Source organism: Mauremys reevesii, linkage group 14 (assembly GCF_016161935.1).
Source record: "Mauremys reevesii isolate NIE-2019 linkage group 14, ASM1616193v1, whole genome shotgun sequence".
In the NCBI taxonomy this organism is placed as follows: Eukaryota; Metazoa; Chordata; order Testudines; family Geoemydidae; genus Mauremys; species Mauremys reevesii.
The window spans coordinates 32,834,129-32,856,721 of NC_052636.1; the positions used below are offsets into that span (position 1 = coordinate 32,834,129).

The window sequence follows — 22,593 nt, forward strand, 5'->3', positions numbered from 1 at the left end:
AAGAGGACCAACCTCTGTTGGTGAAAGAGACAAGCTGTGGAGCTAACCCCACACACTTCTTCAGTTCTGTGTAGCCTGGAAGGTCGTCTCTTCCATAACCAGCAGTTAGAACATAAGAACAGCCACACTGAGTCAGACCAGTTCATCTAGCCCACTCTCCCGAAAGTGGCCAATGCCCGGCGCCCCAGAGGACCCCTGGGACCAACATGGATACAACACCACCACAAACAAGGTTAAAAGTCAATGCACATGGGAGAAGGATCTTGTGTTTCATTCCTTATGTCCTAGTCCCATCGTGTGGCCATTTCCTTTTCTTTTCTGTTAAAAACTTTGGTGTTTTGCACAGAAACATTATTTCCCCAGGAGAGACCCAGGAGTGGGGGCTGCATTCCTGTGCCAAAGAGTCACTGGAAGGGGGCAGACAAAGGCCTTTAGGACGAGGCGTCCGTCACTGTCAAAAGATCATCTCCCTCCTGCAGGTCACTGGCAGCCTGAATTTGTTCCTTATCCTCCCAGAGCCTGGGGACTGGAATCAACACTACCCAGCCCCTCCGTATGTAGCAGGAACAAACACAAACCTGGTCTTTAAAACAAGCTGTCCCCTTCCTTCTCAGGGAAGATTTTTCTGTGATTGAAGTTGAGCTTCAGTTCCCCTCTCCTAGGGGCGGGGCTGCTGTGGGGCCAGCTCCCAGTGAGATCTGTTTTCACCATTGCCCCCTTTCAGTCACTCAGGGATGGTAACTCTGCTCCCAGCTGTCAGGCAGCTTCCAGCCCATCCACCCTGCTCACTCCTTCCATGGTCATGTGTCACCCCCTTTGCCAGCGCACAGAGCCTGCAGGAAAGCTACTCCTGCCAGATGCACTGGTGGTATAGTGGTGTGTGTAGGTGTCTTCCAAGCAGTTGATCTTGGTTTGATTCCCAGCCAATGCAATAATGGCTTTTCTCTTCTGTTGTTTCCTCATCTGGAAGTGGTTTAATTTCAGTCACATTGTGTTACAATCACATTATCTATAGAATGAGACAATAAATGTGTTGAAATCCAGCAGGTCATACAGGATGGAGGCACACAAGGGGCTGGAATGTGTCATCTGAGAAAGACAGAACACGTGGAAACCTGCATCTCCCATCCCCTGGCCTTGCGTGTTATGATTCCAGCTGTGTGAGCTGTTTGTAGGATGTTCCGGCATGATGGGGAAATGAAGTTTTGAGTCAGTTTTTGCTCCTTCAGATTCCTTTGCTGTTATAATTATAATGACATGAACAACAGGGAGGCAAAAGAAACATAAACCCCAAATTGCAATACAGGTGGGGAAAGAGACGATCACGGTTAAGCCAAACACATCAAAATAAAAATTAATACTAAAAAAGGGGAGAGGGAAGAGATCAGGTATGTGGAGATCCCCTTGATATTTCAATTTACATTGTTAGAATCAAAGTTCAGACTTGACACTGGAAAACTACCTGTCTCTCTGAACACCTGTGATGAGCAAGATGGAGTTGGGACACCTGTTCTGCTTCAATCATTTATTGTCTCTCTGTTCTCTCCTTCTTCTTCCCCCAATTCCTCATCTCCAATGTCTCTGCCTTTCTCCTCTTGCTCCCTCTCCCCTGCCCTTTCCAGGAACTCTCAGTCTACAGCATTTAGGACAAGCCAGAGCTCCCATGTTCTGCACATGAGCCTGTGTCAGAGGACGTGTGACCCCGGTCAGAACCAGTCACCAGATCAATATGACCCTTTATGAGCGACTTCTCTGCCTGCTCTGCAATTTACATCTCCCCTCTATCCCCCCCTCCCCCCGCAAACTGGGTGGGGTACAGCTCTAACTGAGAGGCCTAACAGGAGAAATTTCAGCCCAAAGACAAATTTGTGTGAAATGTTGAGAAATGAAGAGCCCCCCAAATCCCCAGAACTCTAGTGTCACCCTCATGGCACCAGCACAGGAACCCAGTGAGATGGGGTTACAGAATACAAGGGGGAGGCAGCAGGGAAAGAGGTGACAGGGAATCTCTCTTTTTTTCTTTCTCTCGTCACTTTCTGTTCTTCTCTTTCCTTCCAGGATCTGCAGTCACAGCAGGGAAGGGTTTGTCTCCGTGTCTGTCACGGAGGTGGTGGAAGTGATGGATTCTGTGACTTCCTGAAACCTCCGTGACTTCTGCAGTGGGCACAGTGGCTGACTCCAGAGCCACTCAATCAAGTGGCTCCAGGGACCGCCCAAGCAGCGGCCAATGCGGCTGGCCCGGGGACCACTTGACCAGTGGTCCTGAGGGCAGCAGGAGCAGCCACAGCTTGGTGGCCTCTGGCAGCACTTTTGGGGTGGCCAGAGCAGCAGCTGGCCCCCTGGGGCTCCCCCCTGCCCTAGCAGCAGCTGGAGTGGCAGCGACTCTCAGGGCTTCTCCCCTGGTAGCTGGTGCTCATTATCCATCAAATAAATCAAAACACTTCCCCCTGCAAATGGATTTAGCCCGGGACCCTCAGAGTCAGCAGCTGTTACGCCCCCACTGAGCTCTCTGGTCAGGTGTCCTAGTGCCGGGAGCCTCCAATGTAGATCCTAAAATAGCGTTTTTGCACCAGGGGGGCTGACATTTTGGACCAGACATTGTAGCTCCACTGTTATTTTACAAAATTGCTTCAAAACAGCAGGTGTAGAAAGTCTCCTAAGTGCCAGGCTCTCTGCCATGGAAACAGCTGCCCCTGCTCTCCAGGAGTCTGTGCGTTCCACACAGCAACGCACACACCTGCTCCACACTGAAGGGGAGTCAGACAGTGACGGTAACGCAAATCTTCAGACTATTAACCCAGGTCCCTTTCTTTAACCCAGGACATGCCAGTCACCTGTTAGCCATGGCGTTATCTTCTTCTTCAAATACCTCTCAGGACATTTAACAGAGGGAGTGAACCCCCCCAAATGGCTCCCTGTTGAGGCGTTGTACCAGACCTGCCCCTGGAGACTGTCTGGTTTTATACTCTTAGAGCTTTTTCTCTTCAAACCGCTTATTCCAATCTCTGGGCCAACCTCTGCATTTCAGAGTTTAGAATTTATTCTCATCACCGTCCTATGGCACTTTCCATGTGACTGAGACAAAGCAAGTGGGGGAAGCTCCGTGGCTAATGAAAACCAACGCTCTGGGTGAGGCCTGAACTCACACCCACAGCTGTATTTCCCCCTGCATGAGCCACTATAGGTGCTTCTTAGACAGACTTGGGCTGTAGGTGGTTATATGCGTCTGTGGTTCACCACTTTGGCTACTCTGTGGAAAGCTGATGGTTCAAACAGAAGCTGGTGGGGTTTTGTTTTGTTTTAAGCAATTAGAGTCTAGTACATTTTAACAGGCAGAAAATGTCCTATTCTGGTCTAGCCCCATGTGACTCCTTCTGTCCATCTTCTTCCTTCCCCCTCAGTGTCTTTCCTTCCCCATTGGGGACATGCAGAGATGAACCCCAGTCAGTCTGTGTCACAGAGAGTCTGTATCTCCTAAGGAATGTGGGTGAAGGATTCCAGCTGAATTAACGCCGCTCACCTGGGTTAGAAACATGTGTTTCTTTCGAGCAGATAGTGGGAAATGGGACATTAATTCAGACCCAGGAGGCAAGGCAGAGGCTTCATGCGCTTGATCTCCAGGAAGGGAGAGAGGATCCCCAGGAAGGAACAGAGCTTCCTTTAGATTCAAGCTGGGTCTCCTGGAAGTTGGAAAACACCCTTGGTCACTGAGGATCTCATGGGATCGTGCTGCTCCAGAGGCTCGAGAGTCCTGGGTGCGGGGAGGGTGTCACTGCACAGTCTGAAATGGAAGGGAGGACCCTGGAAGGGACGGGGAGGAACAGAAAATGGAGAGGAATGAAACAGAATAAACGCCTCTTCTCTCTCCCCTCCCCGACCCAGCAAGAACTGTTATCAGTGGGGAAACTCCCCACCATGAATGGCAGAGACCACAGAGACATTTGCCTCATGCTGAGAAGTAAGGTGACCAGACACCAAGTGTGAAAAATCAGAGGGTTTCACCAGATGTGTTGGTGGTATAGTGGTGAGCATAGCTGCCTTCCAAGCAATTGACCTGGGTTCAATTCCCAGCCAATGCAATGATATGATGATTCCTCTACTGGGAATTGGTTTAATTTCAGTCATAGTTTATCAATGGAATGAGAGAATCAGTGTCCCGAATCCCAACAGGTCATTAAACACCCAGTGGAGGAAGAAAGGGGTGGGACTATATAATAAGCAGTTGGAGTCATCCTGGTATTACAATGCTTGGTTTATTTTATTTTTTTAAAATTCCTTTACTTCCCTCTCCCTTTTAGACTCGGAGCCTTTAAGGTCAGAAGGGACCAGTGTGATCATCTAGTCTGACCTGCTGCACCTTGCAGGCCAAAAGACCCCACCCACCCACTCCTGTAATTGACCCGGGAGGGGAGGCAGCTCCGTGCTCTGCCCCTACCCCAGGCAGCACATGGAGGCCCTCTGCTCCCCTCCCCCCACAACGGGTGTGCAGAGATGTGCCAGCAGCACTAAGGTGGCTCCCTGCCCACTCTACATCCGCCCCTCCGTGCCGCTCCCAGAAGTGGCTGGCATGTCCCAGCAGCCCCTGGGGTGGGGGGAGTGTCTCCACGTGCTGCCCCTGCCCCGAGCACCAACTCTGCAGCTCCCATTGGCCAGGAACTGTAGCCAATGGGAGCTCTGGGGGCAGCGCCTGCAGACAGCAGCACATGGAGATCCCCTGGCCCCACTCATCTAGGAGCTGCTGCCAGAGGGTTGTGTGTACCGGTCACTTTGGGAGCTGCACCACCCCTCCTGCACCCCACCCCCACCCCCACCCCCAGCGCAGAGCCCGCACCCAAATTTCCTCCCAGTGCTTTGCTTGTCGTCCTTTCACCAGAACCATCCTTCTTCTCCTGGGCTGCAAGTAGCCATCCCTGGGAAGCCAAGAGGCAGGCACAGGATTCTGCAAGGTACGTGTCCCACAGCGCCGCGATGGACGGTGCAATGAAGGTAAGTCTTCCTGAGGCACAATGAACTGCAATGCAGCGAACCACTGGCCAGGCGGTCCGGGCGAAGGGCATTCACTGGAGGTACAAGCTTGTGAGTGACTCCTGAGCACAGGGCCCCTTCCCCTTTTAAGGACCTGCTCCTCATGGCCTGCGACTAGAGATGACTTGGCTGCATCTGGTGGGTCACACTCCACCTTGGGCAGTGTCCATGCAGTGTCCCTGCTCTGGGTGTGTGAGTGCTGCCTAATGAGAGTCCCAGACACCTTCTCTATCTAGGAGCTCTTCTGATCTTCCAGCTGTTCAGCCAGCCCCTTCATCCCACAAGCATTGCAGGAGGGAGCGGGAGGGGGAGGGGGAAAGCCACTTCACAGGCATTCAGAGAGGGAGAGGAGACAAAAATGGGAATGGGGGAAGTATAACACACCTATTGAGCATAGAAATCACTGCTGCTCCTACAACAGCAGGGACAGGCCACTAGGAGCTGGGAAAAATTAAGCCATAATGTTTCTGCCTGGTTTTGAACCAAGGACCTTTTGCGTGTTAGGCAAACGTGATAACCACTACACTACAGAAACTCTGTTGTAGAGCTCTGCCCCTCCCTTCATAAGAACATAAGAACGGCCATACTGGGTCAGACCAAAGGTCCATCCATCCCCATATCCTATCTGCCAACAGTGGCCAATGCCAGGTACCCCAGAGGGACTGAACCTAACAGGTAATGATCAAGTGATCTCTCTCCTGCCATCCATCTCTACCCTCTGACAAACAGAGGCTATGGACACCATTCCTTACCCATCCTGGCTAATAGCCATTAATGCACTTAACCTCCATTAATTTATCTGCAAAAAGAACAAGGAGAACATGTGGCACCATAAAGACTAACAAATGTATTTGAGCATAAGCTTTTGTGGGCTAAAACCCACTTCATCGGACGCATGCAGTTAAAAATACAGTAGGATATATATATACACACAGAGAACATGAAAAAAATGGGTGTTGCCATATACACTATAACGAGAGTGATCAGTTAACGTGAGCGGTTATCAGCAGGAGAAAAAAACCTGGTGTTGGGAGGGGAACAGGAGAAAGGACAAAGGAAGCAAGAGACGAAGAGAAAAGAGGGATCAGACAGTGGATGGAGCAAGAGGTGAAACAAAAAGGACAACCCCCAATGTCCCCAGTGATTCTAAGGGACAAAATCCAGGTGTGCAATAAAATTCTGCCTCCTTAAGCTCGTGTTTTCCATGCCTAGAATTCAACTCTCAACAGATGGATCAGACTGAACAGGTTTCACACCTCCAGGAGGCTCTTACCTTCTAAACAGGGACGGCTGTTTTCCAGTAAAATCACTGAAAGGGAAGGAGAAAACTTGAAAGAGGTTCCTCCTGGCGCTCACGTCCGTGAACCCGAATACTCTCTCAGTCCTCAAAGAGAGACCTGGAGAAGGAGAGTTGCTGGAGCAAAGCCACAGGGGTCTCTGAGGTTTCCCTGGCCCCTCGCCCTTGTCCTGCCTGGCTGATGTCAGCATCTCTCTGTGAGGTCACCACCTCCCCACCGCCTTGGACCAATAGTCTGAGGTCCTGCCAAAGGCCTTTGTGATGTCACTGCCACACCCCTCCCTTGCTGTGCCAATGTTCAGCCCCTAGCCAGGAACTTTGCAGGTTTGAGCTACTCCCTGTGGATCACCCCAATCAAGGAGCGTTCGTTCTAGGCAGCAAGCCGGCTAGACAGGGAAACATCAGACGCTGCTCCCAATGCTACACTCAGATTTTCAGAAATGAGTCGACTTTATGGCCAGAAGAAACCATTAGAGCATCTAATCTGACCCCCTGCATATCACAGGCCTCCTGTATGACACAAGAGCTACTTTTGGGGCAAACACATTCCAGAAAGGCATCTAGTCTTTATGAAATGACATCAGGAGATGGAGAATCCACCACTTTCCTTGGTAGCTTGTTCCTGTGGTGAATCATCCTCGCTGTTGAATATTTGCGCCTTAGCTGTAATATGAATTTGTCTCTTTTCACCTTCAGGCCATGGGGTCTTGTTATTCCTTTCTCTGCTCAATTCAAGAGCCCTTTAATACCCAATCCTTTCTCTCCATTAAGACACTTCAACACTTCAATGAAGTCACCTTTCAATCTTCTTTTGATCAGCTAAACAGGTTGAGCTCTTTCAATAGCTCCCTAGAAGGCATTTTTCTCCAGCCCTCAGAACATTTGGTGGCTCTTTGCTGCCCCAGCAGAGCAGTTTGCAGGGACCACTGGAGTGGTTCATGGAACGGCTGGTGGAGTGGAGCGGCTCAGACTCCCTGCTTGCGAGAGGGGAAGTATTGCCTCCTAGAGGCGCCCGGGGGGGCGGGGGTGGTATGTAATTGTCCCAGGTCACTGGGTGGGGGCTCGAGCCACTTTTGCATTGTGTTATTGAAACAGAACCGCTAGATACTGAGCCCGGCCCTTGTTGCTGACAACTCAGAGGGGCAGAAGGGTTACAGGAATTTATCACACAACCCTCCCTGCTCCCCGGAGCCCCACGCTAGGGAGAAGCTAGAGAAGGGGGAGTCATTCCTCCCCTGCGCTCCCAGAAGAGCTGCTACGACTCCTTCCTGCCAACAACTCACCCCTGGATCCATCCTCAGCTCCTGGGATCTTCCTGCTCCAAAGGCTCCAGAGGCCTGGGGGGGGGAGGGCGTCACTGCACCGTCTGACACACAAGGGAGGTTTCTGGAATTGAAGGAAGGAGCAGAAAACGGAGAGGAAAGAAACAGAGAGAAAACGCCTCTTCTCTCTCCCATCCCCCTCCCTGCAAGAAAGGTTCCCAAGGACCAGCGTCAGGGGAAATGGTGCCCTGGGCAAAACTTGTACTTTGGCACTTCCCCATCGCCCCTGGACGATCCCGCTGCCCCTTTACCCCCAGCTCCTGCACTCCCGACCCTTGCACCTCCCCCACCCCTAACTCTGCCCCCTCCTGTGCCCCAACCCCTACGCTGTGTCCCCTTTGCCCTTAACTCCTGCACCCCCTCCTGTGCCACCAGCCACTGCCACTCTCCTACACCCTCCACCCCTAACCCCTGCCCCTCCTGTGCCCCCAGCCACTGCCCCTCTCCTGCCCCCTTCACCCCTAACCCCTGCACCCCCTCCTGTGCCCCCAGCGACTGCCCCGCTCCAGCCCCCCCCTCACCCCAACCCCAGCACCCCCTCCTGTGCCCCAGCCACTGCCCCTCTCATGCCCCCTTCACCCCTAACCCCTGCACCCCTCCTGTGCCCCCAGCGACTGCCCCTCTCCTGCACCCCCTTCACCCCAACCCCTGCACCCCCTCCTGTGCCACCAGCCACTGCCTCTCTTCCAGGGCCGCCCAGAGGATTCAGGGGGCCAGGGGCAAAGCAATTTCAGGGACCCCTTCCAGACAAAAAAGTTGCAATACTGTAGAATACTGGATTCCGTGGGCAGTGGCGTAGCCAGGTTCTAACATGAGGAAGCGTACACATAAAAAGGCACCACCCAACGTATCAAATTACTAATTACATCCGCTCCTCCCACTTCCTGCCCCTTCAAAACCCCCAACACCCCCACTCCTTGTCCCCTGACTGCCCCTCCTGGGACCCTGGTCCCTAACTGCCCCCTAGAACCCTACCTGTCCCCTGACTGCCCCGACCCTTATCCACACCCCTGCCCCCAGACAGACTGCCAGGACTCCCACACCTATCCAACCACTCCCCGCTCCCTGACAGGACCCCCAATATACACCAAGACACACCCCGTAATCCAAAGTGGGGGGGCGGGGCAGGGACCACGCACAGCTCCTGCCATTGAGGGTACATGGGCAGCTGCTTCTGCCCTGGCACCTGGCTTTAGTGTGTAGCCAGAAGCCCTTGTGAGCAGGCGGAGGGATCCTGCTAGCAAAGGGAGCGTTTGATTTTAGAGTCTGATCCAAACAGACCCAGCAGAGAACACAGCAATAGCCCTGCCTCTGCCATCCCAGCTCAGAGCCCATAAACAAGAGAGGCAGAGACGTGCTCAATACAGTGCATGGGGTGGAGAGGGAGCACAGACCAGGAACAGGGCATGGAGAAAAACCACAGAGAGTGAGAGAAGGAGAAAGTGAGGAAGGAGGAGAAGCCAGGACTGTGTCTCTGGAGGGAAGGCGCATTCGGATGCAGCATGTTAATGAGACCCTTGCAAACACAAGGGAAAGACACAGGGAAGGGATTGCAGAGGACAAGCCGGGCTACTCACTCAGTCTCCCCTGTGGCATTGGGTAGCAGGGCCCAGGAAATGAAAATCTCTTAACCACACAGAATTGTTAACTGCTCCCAAATCCTTTTGTGCCACGGCCGCAAGCTTAGAAGAGCTTAAGCTGTGAGCTGCATGGACGGCCTCAAGAAACCTCTCTTGTGCGGAGCCTCAAGCAGGTTTGCATTGTGTGACCCCGATGAAAAGCCCAGCAGCGAAAGCTTGCAACTGTCCCAGCTCTTTCAGCCGCGTTTGGGGCCTTTAAATCACTCAGGCTGCATCTTCCAACTAAAATGCATTAACAATACAGCTCAGGCAAGCGGGCCGGGGGCCGTGCAGGCTGCCCGGGCCAGCTGATAGCACTTCCCGCTGACGGCTGCTTTTCTAGGCTTGTGTTTTGCTGTTGGACAGAGGCCCAGACTTCCTCCCATTTAACGCCCCCATTTAACCCCCCCTGCTCCCTGACTGCCCCAGCCCCCAGAAAGTCCCCCACCCCGAACCATCCAACCCTCCCCCTGCTCCCTGACTGCCCCAGCCCCCAGAAAGTCCCCCCCCCGAACCATCCAACACTTCCCCTGCTCCCTGACTGCCCCCCAGGACTCCTCTTACCACCCGGCAGCTCAAGCCGCTGGCTGCCTCTGGAGCCAAAGTTAAACACGTGCCAGCACACAGCCCCTCCCCCGCAGCGTGCTGAGGCAGCGGGTGTGTGTGTGTGTGTGCGTGCAAGGGGGGGTCTGGCTGCTGGAGGCCCAATGGGAGCTGGAGGCCCAATCAGGCCCCGGCGGCCAATCAGCAGTGCCGCACTCGGGGGGGGGGGGGGGAGAAATTCCAGATCTTTCCACCTTATTCCAAATTCCTACTAAGGCGCCACTTTGGGGGAATGTGCTCAGTGGGGGAGCGGCATCAACAGTCAGGATGATTCACCACAGGAACAAGCTGCCAAGGAAACTGGTGGATTCTCCATCTCCTGATGTCATTTCATGAAGACTAGATGCCTTTCTGGAATGTGTTTGCCCCCAAAGTAGCTCTTGTGTCATACAGGAGGCCTGTGATACGCAGGGGGTCAGATTAGATGCTCTAATGGTCTCTTCTGGCCATAAAGTCAACTAATTTCTGAAAAACCGAGTGTAGCATTGGGAGCAGCGTCTGATGTTTCCCTGTCTAGCCGGCTTGCTGCCTAGAACGAACGCTCCTTGAGTGGGGTGATCCACAGGGAGTAGCTCAAACCTCCAAAGTGCCTGGGCAGGGGCAGGACATTAGCCCAGCAAGGGAGGGGTGTGGCAGTGACATCACAAAGGCCTTTTGCAGGACCTCAGACTATTGGTCCAAGGTGGTGGGGAGGTGGTGACCTCACAGAGAGATGCTGACATCAGGCAGGCAGGATGGGGCGAGGGGCCAGGGAAACCTCAGAGACCCCTGTGGCTTTGCTGCAGCAAGTCTCCTTCTCCAGGTCTCTCTTTGAGGACTGAGAGAGTATTCGGGTTCACAGACGTGAGCGCCAGGAGGAACCTTTTTCGAGTTTCCTCCTTCCCTTTTAGTGATTTTACTAGAAAACAGCCGTCCCTGTTTAGAAGGTAAGAGCCTCCTCGAGGTCTGAAACCTGTTCAGTCTGATCCATCTGGTGACAGGTCACTTCCCTTCTCTGTACCTCAGGCTCCTCCCCATCTGCCCAATGGGAACAGGGACAGTTCTCGAACTCTGGGCAGTCGTGAGCCTGAGTGAAATAAGGGGCGTTAAAGCCCTGTGTGAAGGAGAAAGGAGAGTTTCACGGTGTTTAGCACCAAGGAATTCTAAAGTTTGCTAAAATGTCTAGTCTGTGGAAACAAGAAATGGTCGGGGACAAGCTTTTTAACCATTGCCTTTTCTAAAGCCCATTCAGGGATGTGAGTCTCTGTCTTTTCAGTACCTGGGGTTCTTTGCCAGCAGGAGAGAAGAGGTTCCTGCCTCCATTTTTGTGGCCTTAACAAACCAGGTGTTGTGCCCCAGTTCTCGTCTGAGATCCCTGAAAAAGAACATCTTCCCATCCATGAACAAGCCAGGACCTATCTTTGAAAGTGGAACAATTGACCCCTGGGACTTACAGACTAGCTAGCCTCACTTCCATAGCTGGAGAGATACTGCAATACATTCTTAAACAATCAGTTTGTCAGCAGCACCTAGAATCATAGAATCTCAGGGTTGGAAGGGACCTCAAGAGGTCATCTAGTCCAACCTACAGAATAATTTGATTCTTAGGACGAGTGAGCATGGATTTGTCAAGAACAAATCATCTGAAACCCATCCTCTTTCCTTCTTTGGCAGGGTTCCAGGCCTAGTGAAGGTGGGTAAACTGTATGAATGATGATTTGGAAAATGGAGTGGAGAGTATCGTTCTAAAATGTGCAAGTGACACCAAGCACTTTGGAGCTCAGGATTGGAATTCAAAACGCCCTTAACGAATTGGAGACTTGGTCTTCTTGAGCCAAACCCCATGGCTGGGCCCCTCTCTCTAGACTGGGCTGAAGTGAAATCCCAGAGCCAGACTCTCCTCCTCCTGGGCAGTGCGCTCTGACCTTGAATGGTCAGATGCTGCTTAGCTCTGTCAGAGCAGCTTTGGCTGGGGGATTCTCCCAGCACTTTCCAATAGCGGGAAGGTACGAAATCCCCATTTCCTGCTGGGGAGGGAGCCCTAGAGGGGGGAGCAACTTGCCCAGAGTCCCACCAGAAAAGGAAAACAACCAGCAGTGGAACCAATAGGAAACCCAGCAATGGAACCCAGGAGTCCTGGGGGTGTGCTAGGGTGACCAGATGTCCCAATTTTATAGGGACAGTCCCAATTTTGGGGTCTTTTTCTTATCTAGGATCCTATTACCCCCCCCCACTCCCTGTCCCGATTTTCCACACTTGCTGTCTGGTCACCCTATATGGGATGTGCACATGTGTGGGTCCCAGCTGCTCCCTGCCCCCCTCATTGAAGCAGGTGTGCAGGGTTACTGCCCTGGGAACTGCAGGGCACCAGTGGCCATGGGGCTGGCTGGAGGCAGGGCAGGGGCTGATTGGAGGTAGGGTCTGGCTGCAGGGAGGGCAAGGGGTGCAGGGCTGGCTGGAGACAGGGTGTGTGGGGCTGGCTGGCTGCAGGCAGGGATGCAGGGGGGGTGCACCAGGGGTTGGCAGGGCTGGAGACAGAGGAGTGCGGGACTGGCTGGCTTCAGGCAGGGGGTGCGGCAGGAGTTGGCTGGAGACAGGGCAGGGTGTGCACGGCTGGGGGTGTGTGGGGGCTGGCTGGCTTTGGGCGGGGCCACAGGGGTGTGTGGCAGGAGTTAGCTGGAGACAGGGCAGGGGGTGTGCCAGGGGCTGGCTGTGGGCAGGGGGTGTGGGGCTGGCTGCAGGCAGGGCAGGGAGGACGTGGCTGGTGCGGGCAGGGAAGAGGGTGCAGGGCTGCAGGCAGGGAATGGGGTGCAGGCAGGGCAAGACAGGGCAAGGCAGGGGGGTGCAGCAGGGGTTGGCTGGAGCCGGGGCGTGCGGGGCTGGCTGGAGACAGGGGCTGGCTGCAGGGAGGGCAGGGGGTGGAGGGCTCGCTGAAAATGTACTGAGAGATATTTTAAGGTGAAGATAACACCATGGTTACCAGTTGACTGGCACATCCTGGGTTAAAGAAAGGAAGGGACCTGGAGCTAATAGTCTGAAGTATTTGTGTTACCAACCCTGTCACTGTCTGACCCCCCGTCAGTGCGGAGCAGGTGTGTACGTTGCTGTGTGGAACGCACAGACTCCTGCAGAGCAGGGGCAGCTGTTTCCATGGCAGAGAGCCTGGCACTTAGGAGACTTTCTTGACTTGCTGTTTTGAAGCAATTCAGTAAAATAACAGTGGAGCTACAATGTCCGGTCCAAAATTTCAGCCCCATTGGTGCAAAAACGCTATTTTAGGATCTAAACAGGAGGCTTCCAGCGCTAGGACACCTGACCAGAGAGCTCAGTGGGGACGTAACAGCTGCTGACTCTGAGGGTCCTGGGCAAAATCCATTTGCAGGTGGAGGTGTTTCGATTTATTTGATCGATAATGAGGAAGGTGAAGATTTAATCGCAGGTATTTTTAGTAAATGTCATGGACAGATCACGGGCAAAAACCAAAAGCTCATTGCCCATGACCCGGCCATGACTTATACCATAAATACCCCTCATTGAATCGTGGGGAGGGAGGCCCAGGGGGTCCGTGGCACCAGCTGTGGGCACAGGGATTCCAGGGGGCCCGTGGCACCATGTACTGGGGGAGAAGCCACGGGGACCCACTGCCACTCCAGAGGCTGCCAGGTGAGGGGAGCCCCAGAGGCCAGCCCTGCTCCGGCCACCTCGGGACAGGTGCCAGGAGCCACTGAGCTGTGGCTGCGCCTGCCACCCTTGGAACCACTGCTCAGGCTGCCCCCAGGCCAGCTGCTGGGGCAGACATGGAGTCAGCCACAGTGGCCACTGCAGAAGTCACAGATTCTATGACTTGTGCAGCCTCCGTGACACAGAGGGATCCCTAATAAAGAGACAAACCCCTCCCTGCTGTGACTGCAGTTCCTGGAAGGAAAGAGAAGAACAGAAAGTGAAGAGAGAAGGAAAGAGAGAGACTCCCTGTCACCTCTCTCCCCTGCTCCCTCCCCCTCGTATTCTGTAACCCCATCTCACTGGGTTCCCTGTGCTGGTGCCATGGGGGTGACACTAGAGTTCTGGGGATTTGGGGGGGACAGGAAGGGGGCTCTTCACTTCTCAGCATTTCACACAAATTTGTCTTTGGGCTGAAGTTTCTCCTGTGAGGCCTCTCAGTCAGAGCTGTACCCCACCCCCTTCAGTGGGGATATGTGTAAATTGCAGAGTAGGCACAGAAGTCGCCCATAAAGGGACATTGATCCGGTGACTGGTTCTGACAGGGTCACACGTCCTCTGACACAGGCTCATGCGCAGGACATGGGAGCTCTGGCTTGTCCTAAATGCTGTAGACTGTGAGTTCCTGGAAAGGGCAGGGGAGAGGGAGCAAGAGGAGAAAGGCAGAGACATTGGAGACGAGGAATTGGGGGGAGAAGAGGGAGAGAACAGAGAGACAATAAATGATTGAAGCAGAACAGGTGTCCCAACTCCATCTTGCTCATCACAGGTGTTCACAGAGCTGGGTAGCTGCAGGTTTTCCAGTGTCAAGTCTGAACTTTGATTCTAACAATGTGCGTTGAAATATCAAGGGGATCTCCACATACCTGATCTCTTCCCCCCTCCCCTTTTTTGTATTAATTTTTATTTTGACGTGTTTAGCTTAACCGTGATCGTCACTTTCCCCACCTGTATTGCAACTTGGGGGTTATGTTTATTTTGCCTCCCTTTTGTTCATGTCATTATAATTGTAACAGCAAAGGAATCTGCAGGAGCAAAAACTGACTCAAAACTTCATTTCCCCACCATGCCGGAACATCATACAAACAGCTCACGCAGCTGGAATCATAACACGCAAGGCCAGGGGATGGGAGATGCAGGTTTCCAAGGGTTCTGTCTTTCTCAGATGACACATTCCAGCCCCTTGTGTGCCTCCATCCTGTATGACCTGCTGGACTTCGACACATTTATTGTCTCATTCTATAGATAATGTGATTGTAACACAATGTGACTGAAATTAAACCACTTCCAGATGAGGAAACAACAGAAGAGAAAAGCCATTATTGCACTGGCTGGGAATCAAACCCAGATGAATTGTTTGGAAGACACCTACACACACCACTATACCACCAATGCATCTGGCAGGAGTAGCTTTCCTGCAGGCTCTGTGTGCTGGCAATGGGGTGACACATGACCATGGAGTTAGTGAGCAGGGTGGATGGGCTGGAAGTTGCCTGACAGCTGGGAGCACAGTTAAGATCCCAGAGAGACTGAAAGGGGGCAATGGTGAAAACAGATCTCACTGGGAGCTGGCCCCACCCCTAGGAGAGGGGAACTGAAGCTCAACTTTAATCACTGAAAAATTTTCCCTGAGGAGGAAGGGGACAGCTTGTTTTAAAGACCAGGTTTGTGTTTGTTCCTGCTACATACGGAGGGGCTGGGTAGTGCAGGCTGCCAGTGACCTGCAGGAGGGAGATGATCTTTTGACAGTGACGGATGCCTGGTCCTAATAGGCCTTTGTCTGCCCCCTTCCAGTGACTGTTTGGTACAGGAATGCAGCCCCCACTCCTGGGTCTCTCCTGGGGAAATAATGTTTCTGTGCAAAACACCAAAGCTTTTAACAGAAAGGAAGAAAAGTAAATGGCCACATGATGGGACTAGGACATAAGGAATGAAACACAAGATCCTTCTCCATGTGCATTGATTTTAACCTTGTTTGTGGTGGTGTTGTATCCATGCTGGTCCCAGGGGTCCTCTGGGGTGCCGGGCATTGGCCACTTTCGGGAGAGTGGGCTAGATGAACTGGTCTGACTCAGTGTGGCTGTTCTTATGTTCTAACTGCTGGTTATGGAGGAGACGAGCTTCCAGGCTAGACAGAACTGAAGAAGGGTGCTGGGTTAGCTCCACAGCTTGTCTCTTTCACCAACAGAGGTTGGTCCTCTGCAAGCTCTTACCCTCACCCGCCTTGTCTCTCTTGGACTCTGAAAAGTGCTTTCTCTCCACTCCCCTTGGAGAGACGTTAAGTTTCCCTTTGGGCAACTATCAGGCTGAAGCAATTGTATTGACTGTGACACTAGAATTGAAGATTGAATATTATAAATAAATGAGTCTAAACCTGAGGTTCTGGTTTTCACATTGGATTTTCTAACTCAGTTCCCAGTGCTCTTCTAGAAAGGCCTCCAGGCTGCCTGCCCAGCCCAGCAAAAGTGGCCAGAAGAAAGCCCACAATGCTGCTCTTTCAGGTAGTTGAAGGCTGCTATCAAACCCCCCTCACTCAGTCAGTCCCCAGTCTGTGGCAGTGCATAGGATTCTTCCATCCTAAGTGCAGAACTCTGCACTTCTCCTTGTTGAACCTCCTCAGATTTCTTTTGGCCCAACCCTCCAATTTGTCTAGGTCACTCTGGACCCAAACCCTGTCCTCCAGCGCTTGGATTCTTTACATGCTTTCACAGGGCTGGTCTACACTGGGGGGGGGGGGGGAAATCGATCTAAGATACAACCTCAGCTACGTGAATTGCCCCGTCGACTCCACTACCGCCGTTCGTGCTGGTGGAGTTCTGGAGTCGACGGGAGCACTTTCGGGGATTGATATATCATGTCTAGATGAGATGCGATATATCGATCCCTGAGAAATTGATCGCTACCTGGTGATACGGTGGGTAGTCTAGACGTACCCACAGAGCGAAGAGCACATGTTCCATGATTTCATAGGGCAGAGTTTTGTGCTATCGGGAGCTTTCCCTGTGCGAATTTGACAGGTGGATCAACACAGACACATTGTGACCCTTCTCAGGGTGCTGAGGGATGTGAGTCTCCTTGTTGCCACCTGCCACAAGGAAGAGGGAGTTTTGCATTTGGCAGCTGGATGTTAGTGACCAAACTCACCAGCCTGCTGGAACTCAAGGACCCTCCTCTGAGCTACAGCAGGCTCCTTAACCCTTGAGTTCCTTCAATGTGTCCCCCTCTGGGGTCCAGCCCGGATCACCAGATACTTGGTGAAATCCCAGATCCTCTCTTCCCCACGTTTCCCAGGTTACTAGTTTTACTGTGGACCATTGCTACTGTATCTCACACAGCACTTGAGTACAGTTATCGAACAAGCAAAAAATTTATTTAACAATGGATAGAGATTTAAACAAAAACATGAGTGATGGAAACCAACTGTTACCACTAAACAAAGGCAGAAAATGACAGTATAGAAAGGCCAGCACAAAAAACAGAGAGAGGAACAATAAGATACTAAAGGATAATGGTTGGAACTCTCCCTTTCTCTCAGTCTTTGGATTGATGGGTACTAGAGCTGTAGCAACAGTTGAGGAACCAGGGTAAATTAAATCTAATTAACTTTTCAAGATTAGCCATCATTTCCTCTATGACTAACAAAACACAAAAACAAGACAACTTTCAGTTTTCCAAAATAATTCACATTATCACACAGTCTCTTACTCTTTAACCAATAACTTCACCTATTATTTCATTTTAATTGGTAACAACATATTCAAAGATCACAAATTATTTTCATATATGTTAGGGCTTGGCTACACTTGTGAGTTGCAGCGCTGGGAGTTACAGCACTGGTTGTGGAGCTGTGTAGGAACAGCGCTGGTGTGTGGCCACACTCACAGCTACCAGCGCTGCAGTGTGGCCACATTTGCAGCACTGTTGGGAGTGATGCATTATGGGCAGCTATCCCAGCGTTCAAGTGCCAGCAACCTGCTTTTCAAAAGAGGGGGGTGGGGTGTAGTGTGACAGGGAGCGGGGGAGGGAGAGAGAGAGAGAGAGAGTGTGTGGATTTTTGGAGCTGACACTGTGTATTAGCTCCCTGCCCTGAAAATCAGAACATTTTCCAAACCCCTTACTCTGCAAGCAGCCTGCAGACCAGATAAGAAGCACGGACTTCTCCCCCCCCCCCCCGTTTCTCTTATCAAACACTCAACCCCTGTGAATGAGGTAGGCAGGGGGTTCTTGCATTTGATTGTTCACAGTCACTTACAGATTGATCACAGCAAACAGGAGCTGTGTTTGTTTAGATAAGCAGCTCCCGAGTTCACAACAAAACAAAGAGAGGCTGCATAACAAAACAAAAGAGAGTAATTTACTTTAAAGCATTCTGGGATATCTCCTAATACCCTGGAGGCCAACAACAGCGCTGGTGTGTGTCCACACTTGATGAGCAGCGCTGGATCACCAGCGTTGCACTCGTTATACCCCAAGCAGACCAGGTGTTCAGCCAGCACTGCAGCCAGGGAGTTGCAGCGCTGGATGTGCCTTGCAGGTGTGGACAGTTACTAATTGCAGTGCTGGAAAGCCTCCACCAGCGCTGCAACTCACAAGTGTAGCAAGCCCTTAGTTTGCTTTTAATCCCCATTGCCAATAACTGAACCCTTGTTCTTAGTGTGGTTTGTCCCAACCACTTCTGTGAGTTCATATATCTCAGGATCTTCTGCCATATGTGTTGGTAGAAGGGGTCCTTCTATGTCGGAATGTTTGCATCATGGAGAAAAATACCTCTCTTTTCACATTTTTTAATCTTTCAAAGTAGGAGGAGGCAGAGAAGTAATGTAAATGCATAAAACAAAAGAGAAACCTCTCTGGTCTACACTAAAGACATTTATCGGGATAACTATATTGCTTAGGGGTGTGAAAAATCCACACAGCTGAGGAAGGTAGTTACACAGCCCTAACCCCCTGTGTAGATAGTGCTACATGAGCGGGAGAGCTTCTCCTACCAACATAGCCACCGCCGCTTGCGGGGGCTGGACTAATCAAGTCTGATGAGAGAAATCTCTCTCAGTGGCTTAGAGCATCTGTTATAGCAGTGCTACAGCAGTGCAGCTACATTGGTGCAGCTGTGCCAACATCAGCTTAATTGTGTAGCCACAGCGTCAGACACAAAACCATAGAATCAGGACTCAACATGTGTGTATCTGGAAGTCTAAAATTGGAGGCTGACACATTTGTTGCCTCATTGATTACCATCATTTCTACAGCCTGAAAGTCCTTGTTACCCAATCAGGCCGCCAGTTTGGGATCCACAGGGAAGGACTGTCCTATGAAGCACTCTCTCTTTGCATCCAAACAGTGAAGGACGACTGTTCTCAATCTAACCCTGGCATACTTTGGAAGTGTAATCAGTGACACTGAACTAGGAAGTGGAGTTGTACAAACAATTTTCCTTGGGTCACCATAGCTTCCTTTACTGGGGTGGAAACCAAGAACTGGGTGTGGAATCTTTCAACCTCAGCTCTTTCCAAATCCTTGGTCTTGGATAGGGTAGATTTACACTTCTCTGAAGAATACTTTACAAAACCACTTAAAATCTCAGCAGTGTTAATGAGGAATGGCTTCCTGAAACATGCCCAGCTTTTCTTTAATTCGGTGGAACAGGTCCAGGGAAGGGACTGGATACAGGCCTTGATCAGAATCTTCGTTAGTTACCAGAGCTGGAGATTCTATTCAAACATGGCTATTTTGCTGAAGATATTACATTTTCAACACTGGTTTCATTTTATACACATCTTTAGCACCTACAAAAGGATAAATTCAACCAAAAACTCCACTTCTATTTCCTCAACATCTGTGTCATGAAGGGCTGCATTTCCCATAGCATAGGATTAGCTAGGAGAGATCTTCTGTAGGGCCTGGGTTACAAATGGTCTGGGAACCAGACACACGGGCATTTTGCCTAGTTCAAAACCACTTACCATGGAATTCTCTTCCCAGATCATTGGAGACAATATTGCCTTAAACAACTGACATACACTGTGATCAGATGCACTTCCTTCAGTTAGTTGGGGTTCTGCTGTTGTTCACCATTTCTGAGTGGAGATTTTAAATCACTGCTATTTCTTTGTGAGCCTGTCCAGTAAATTAGAGAGTTCTCTCCTGTTGATAGAACTGCACTTCAGCTTTCTCCATGTCATCATGGAGGGATGGGGAAAAAGCAAAGCTGAAATCATAATTGAGGAGTTTAGCAAAGGGTCATTGTCTTAAATTCTTCAATAAATCTGAGCTACATCCTATCAAACAGAACTAATATCCAATTGGGTGACCAAACAGCCTTCAGGAAAGATAGAAACCCACATCACAGAGAGACAATACATGACAAAGAAAGTGTCAAGTGAAATTCCAGAGCAGGTTACATCTGATTATTCAGAATTGGGACAAGAGAGTCTCCCATCACATTCTCCTCTGATCCATTCAAACCTGCTTCCCTCATCCCTGTCTCAATAGTCAGTTATGTTATTTACAAATGTTTTAGTATCCTAGCATGCCCATAATGAGGGAAAAACAGACCTCTTGCTAGAAGTGGCTTTACAATAGATGGAACCTGGAATTTAAACTCTAAATGATCACACTGTATTTGGGATCCATTTGAATTCCCCTTCCAGGTCTTTGACACTTTCATCTCCAGTCATAGCAACTCTGATATAGGATTAAAGAAGTCAAAACATCATCTGCAAGCACAGACAACAGAGAATGCTTCATCACATGACACTTTGAGAAGTGGATGGATAGAATGTGACGAAGATAAACTCTACCTGGCTCAGGCAAAAGGTAACAGTTCTGCAGTGAAGGGGAAGGAGGGAATCTTTGAGTCACCCCATCTCCTTCTAGTGTCACAGAAGCTGTAATTATACTTTTTTCCTGCCCCTGCTCCTCTTCATTTACATATAATTTGAAAAATTCCCAACATAACTGCTCTTCAGCACAACCCAGAGCAACGTGAGAACAACTGGCAAGGATACAATCTGTATCACTGGTGACTCTAACAATAACTTTGCAATAGGAGGAATGGTATAAACGTGATGCTCCCTGGTTCCTCATAGGAAGGGCTCACTCCAGTTACTTGTGGGACAATAAAAAGGACAAATAGGTCCATCTCAAAAGAGGGCGAACTGCAAAAGGCAAAAATGGGCCACTCATCTGGACAAGCTGAGGGATAACGGTGCTGCAAACAGTTCAAAGAGCTTTAAAAGTTACTATGTGGGAATCAGGAAAAGTATTAAAAAACAAAGTATTGATAGCCCTAGAGATTTTTACAATGTTGATCTCTCTTGCAGAGTCTCTGATGGCTAACATGGGCTGAGTGCCAAGAGAAGGTTTTCCCACACTCACTGCATTCATAGGGCCTCTCCCCCGTGTGAATTCTTTGATGGCTAATAAGGTGCGAGCTGCGATTGAAGGTTTTCCAGCACTCACTGCATTCGTAGGGTCTTTCCCCTCTGTGGATTGTTTGATGACGAATAAGGTGCGAGCTGCGACTGAAGGTTTTACAACACTCAAGGCATTCGTAGGGTCTTTCCCCTGTGTGGATTCTCTGATGTTTAGAAAGGGCTGAGCTGTCAGTGAAGCTTTTCCCGCACTCACTGCATTCATAGGGCCTCTCATCTGTGTGGATTCTCTGATGAACAGAAAGGGCTGATCTTTGAGTGAAGCTTTTCCCACACACTCTGCATTCATAGGGCCTTTCCCCCGTGTGGATTCTCTGATGAACAGAAAGGGGTGATCTTTGAGTGAAGCTTTTCCCACACTCTCTGCACTCATAGGGCCTCTCATCTGTGTGGATTCTCTGATGAACAGAAAGGGCTGATCTTTGTGGGAAGCTTTTCCCACAGTCACTGCATTCGTAGGACCTGTCCCCTGTGTGGATTCTCTGATGTCTAGAAAGGTGTGAGCTGTTAGTGAAGGTTTTCCCACACTCACGGCATTCATAGGGCCTCTCCCCCATGTGGATTCTCTGATGTTGAGAAAGGGCTGAACTCTTAGTGAAGCATTTTCCACACTCACAGCATTTATACGGCCTCTCCCCCGTGTGAATTCTTTGATGGCTAATAAGGTTTGAGCTGCGATTGAAGGTTTTCCCGCACTCACTGCATTTGTAGGGTCTTTCCCCTCTGTGGATTGTTTGATGACTAATAAGGTGCGAACTGCGATTGAAGGTTTTCCCACACTCAGGGCATTTGTAGGGCCTCTCCCCTGTGTGGATTCTCAGATGAACAGAAAGGCTTGATCTGTGAATGAAGTTTTGCCCACACTCAGTGCATGTATTTTTTCTCTTTCGCCTAAGGATTTCCTGTTGTGTTGTGGTTTCCATGAGGACCTTCTGAGTTCCCCAACAGGAAATAAATTTACCCAATTTCTCCCCTGGCTGGTTTCCTTGCTCTCTTTCTGGTCTGTGCTGAATCTCCCAGGAGTTTCCCTGCTCAGGACTCCTGGACACATTCCTTTTCGATCTTTGTGATAATGCTCCGTGTTTATTCACTTGCTCAACATTTTTCTGCTGAGAATTGCGCTCCTCTTTCTCACGGACCATTGCATCATCTGCTGTGACAGAGACAGAAACCTCAAACAGGGATGGAACAGGAAAGACCAAACCAAAACAAGTGCTGGAGGGAGGTCAAATAAAAATCAGGAGCTGAACTCCCCCAAACTCTTCCCACAAACAATCCAGGAAGTGTAGGGGACAATTTCCTGGTGCAACTGCTGGAGGAACCAACTAGGGGAAAAGCTCTTCTTGACCTGCTGCTCACAAACAGGGAAGAAATAGTAGAGGAAGCAATAGTGGATCGGAACCTGGGAGACAGTGACCATGAGGTGGTCGAGTTCAGGATCCTGACACAAGGAAGAAAAGAGAGCAGTAGAACAGAGACCCTGGACTTCAGAAAACCAGACTTCGACTCCCTCAGGGAACTGATGGGCAAGGTCCCCTGGGAGAATAACATGACGGGAAAAGGAGTCGAGGAAAGCTGGCTGTATTTTAAAGAAT

General features: G+C 50.7%; 1 protein-coding gene and 2 non-coding genes across 3 annotated transcripts in view; 1 reads left to right on the forward strand and 2 right to left on the reverse strand.

The window, feature by feature from the left end:
- Positions 1 to 22,593, reverse strand: part of LOC120381964 (zinc finger protein 850-like) — a gene marked incomplete at both ends in the record, with an annotated part of 298,933 nt that overhangs the window by 246,660 nt on the left and 29,680 nt on the right. The window contains one exon of the mRNA XM_039500139.1: positions 20,957 to 21,803. Coding sequence (XP_039356073.1) covers positions 20,957 to 21,803 — 847 coding nt within the window. The remainder of the gene's footprint in view (positions 1 to 20,956; positions 21,804 to 22,593) is intronic.
- Positions 4,008 to 4,079, forward strand: TRNAG-UCC. The gene has a single exon. It is a non-coding gene; the product is annotated as a tRNA-Gly (tRNA).
- TRNAV-AAC lies at positions 5,488 to 5,560 on the reverse strand. Its single transcript has one exon. It is a non-coding gene; the product is annotated as a tRNA-Val (tRNA).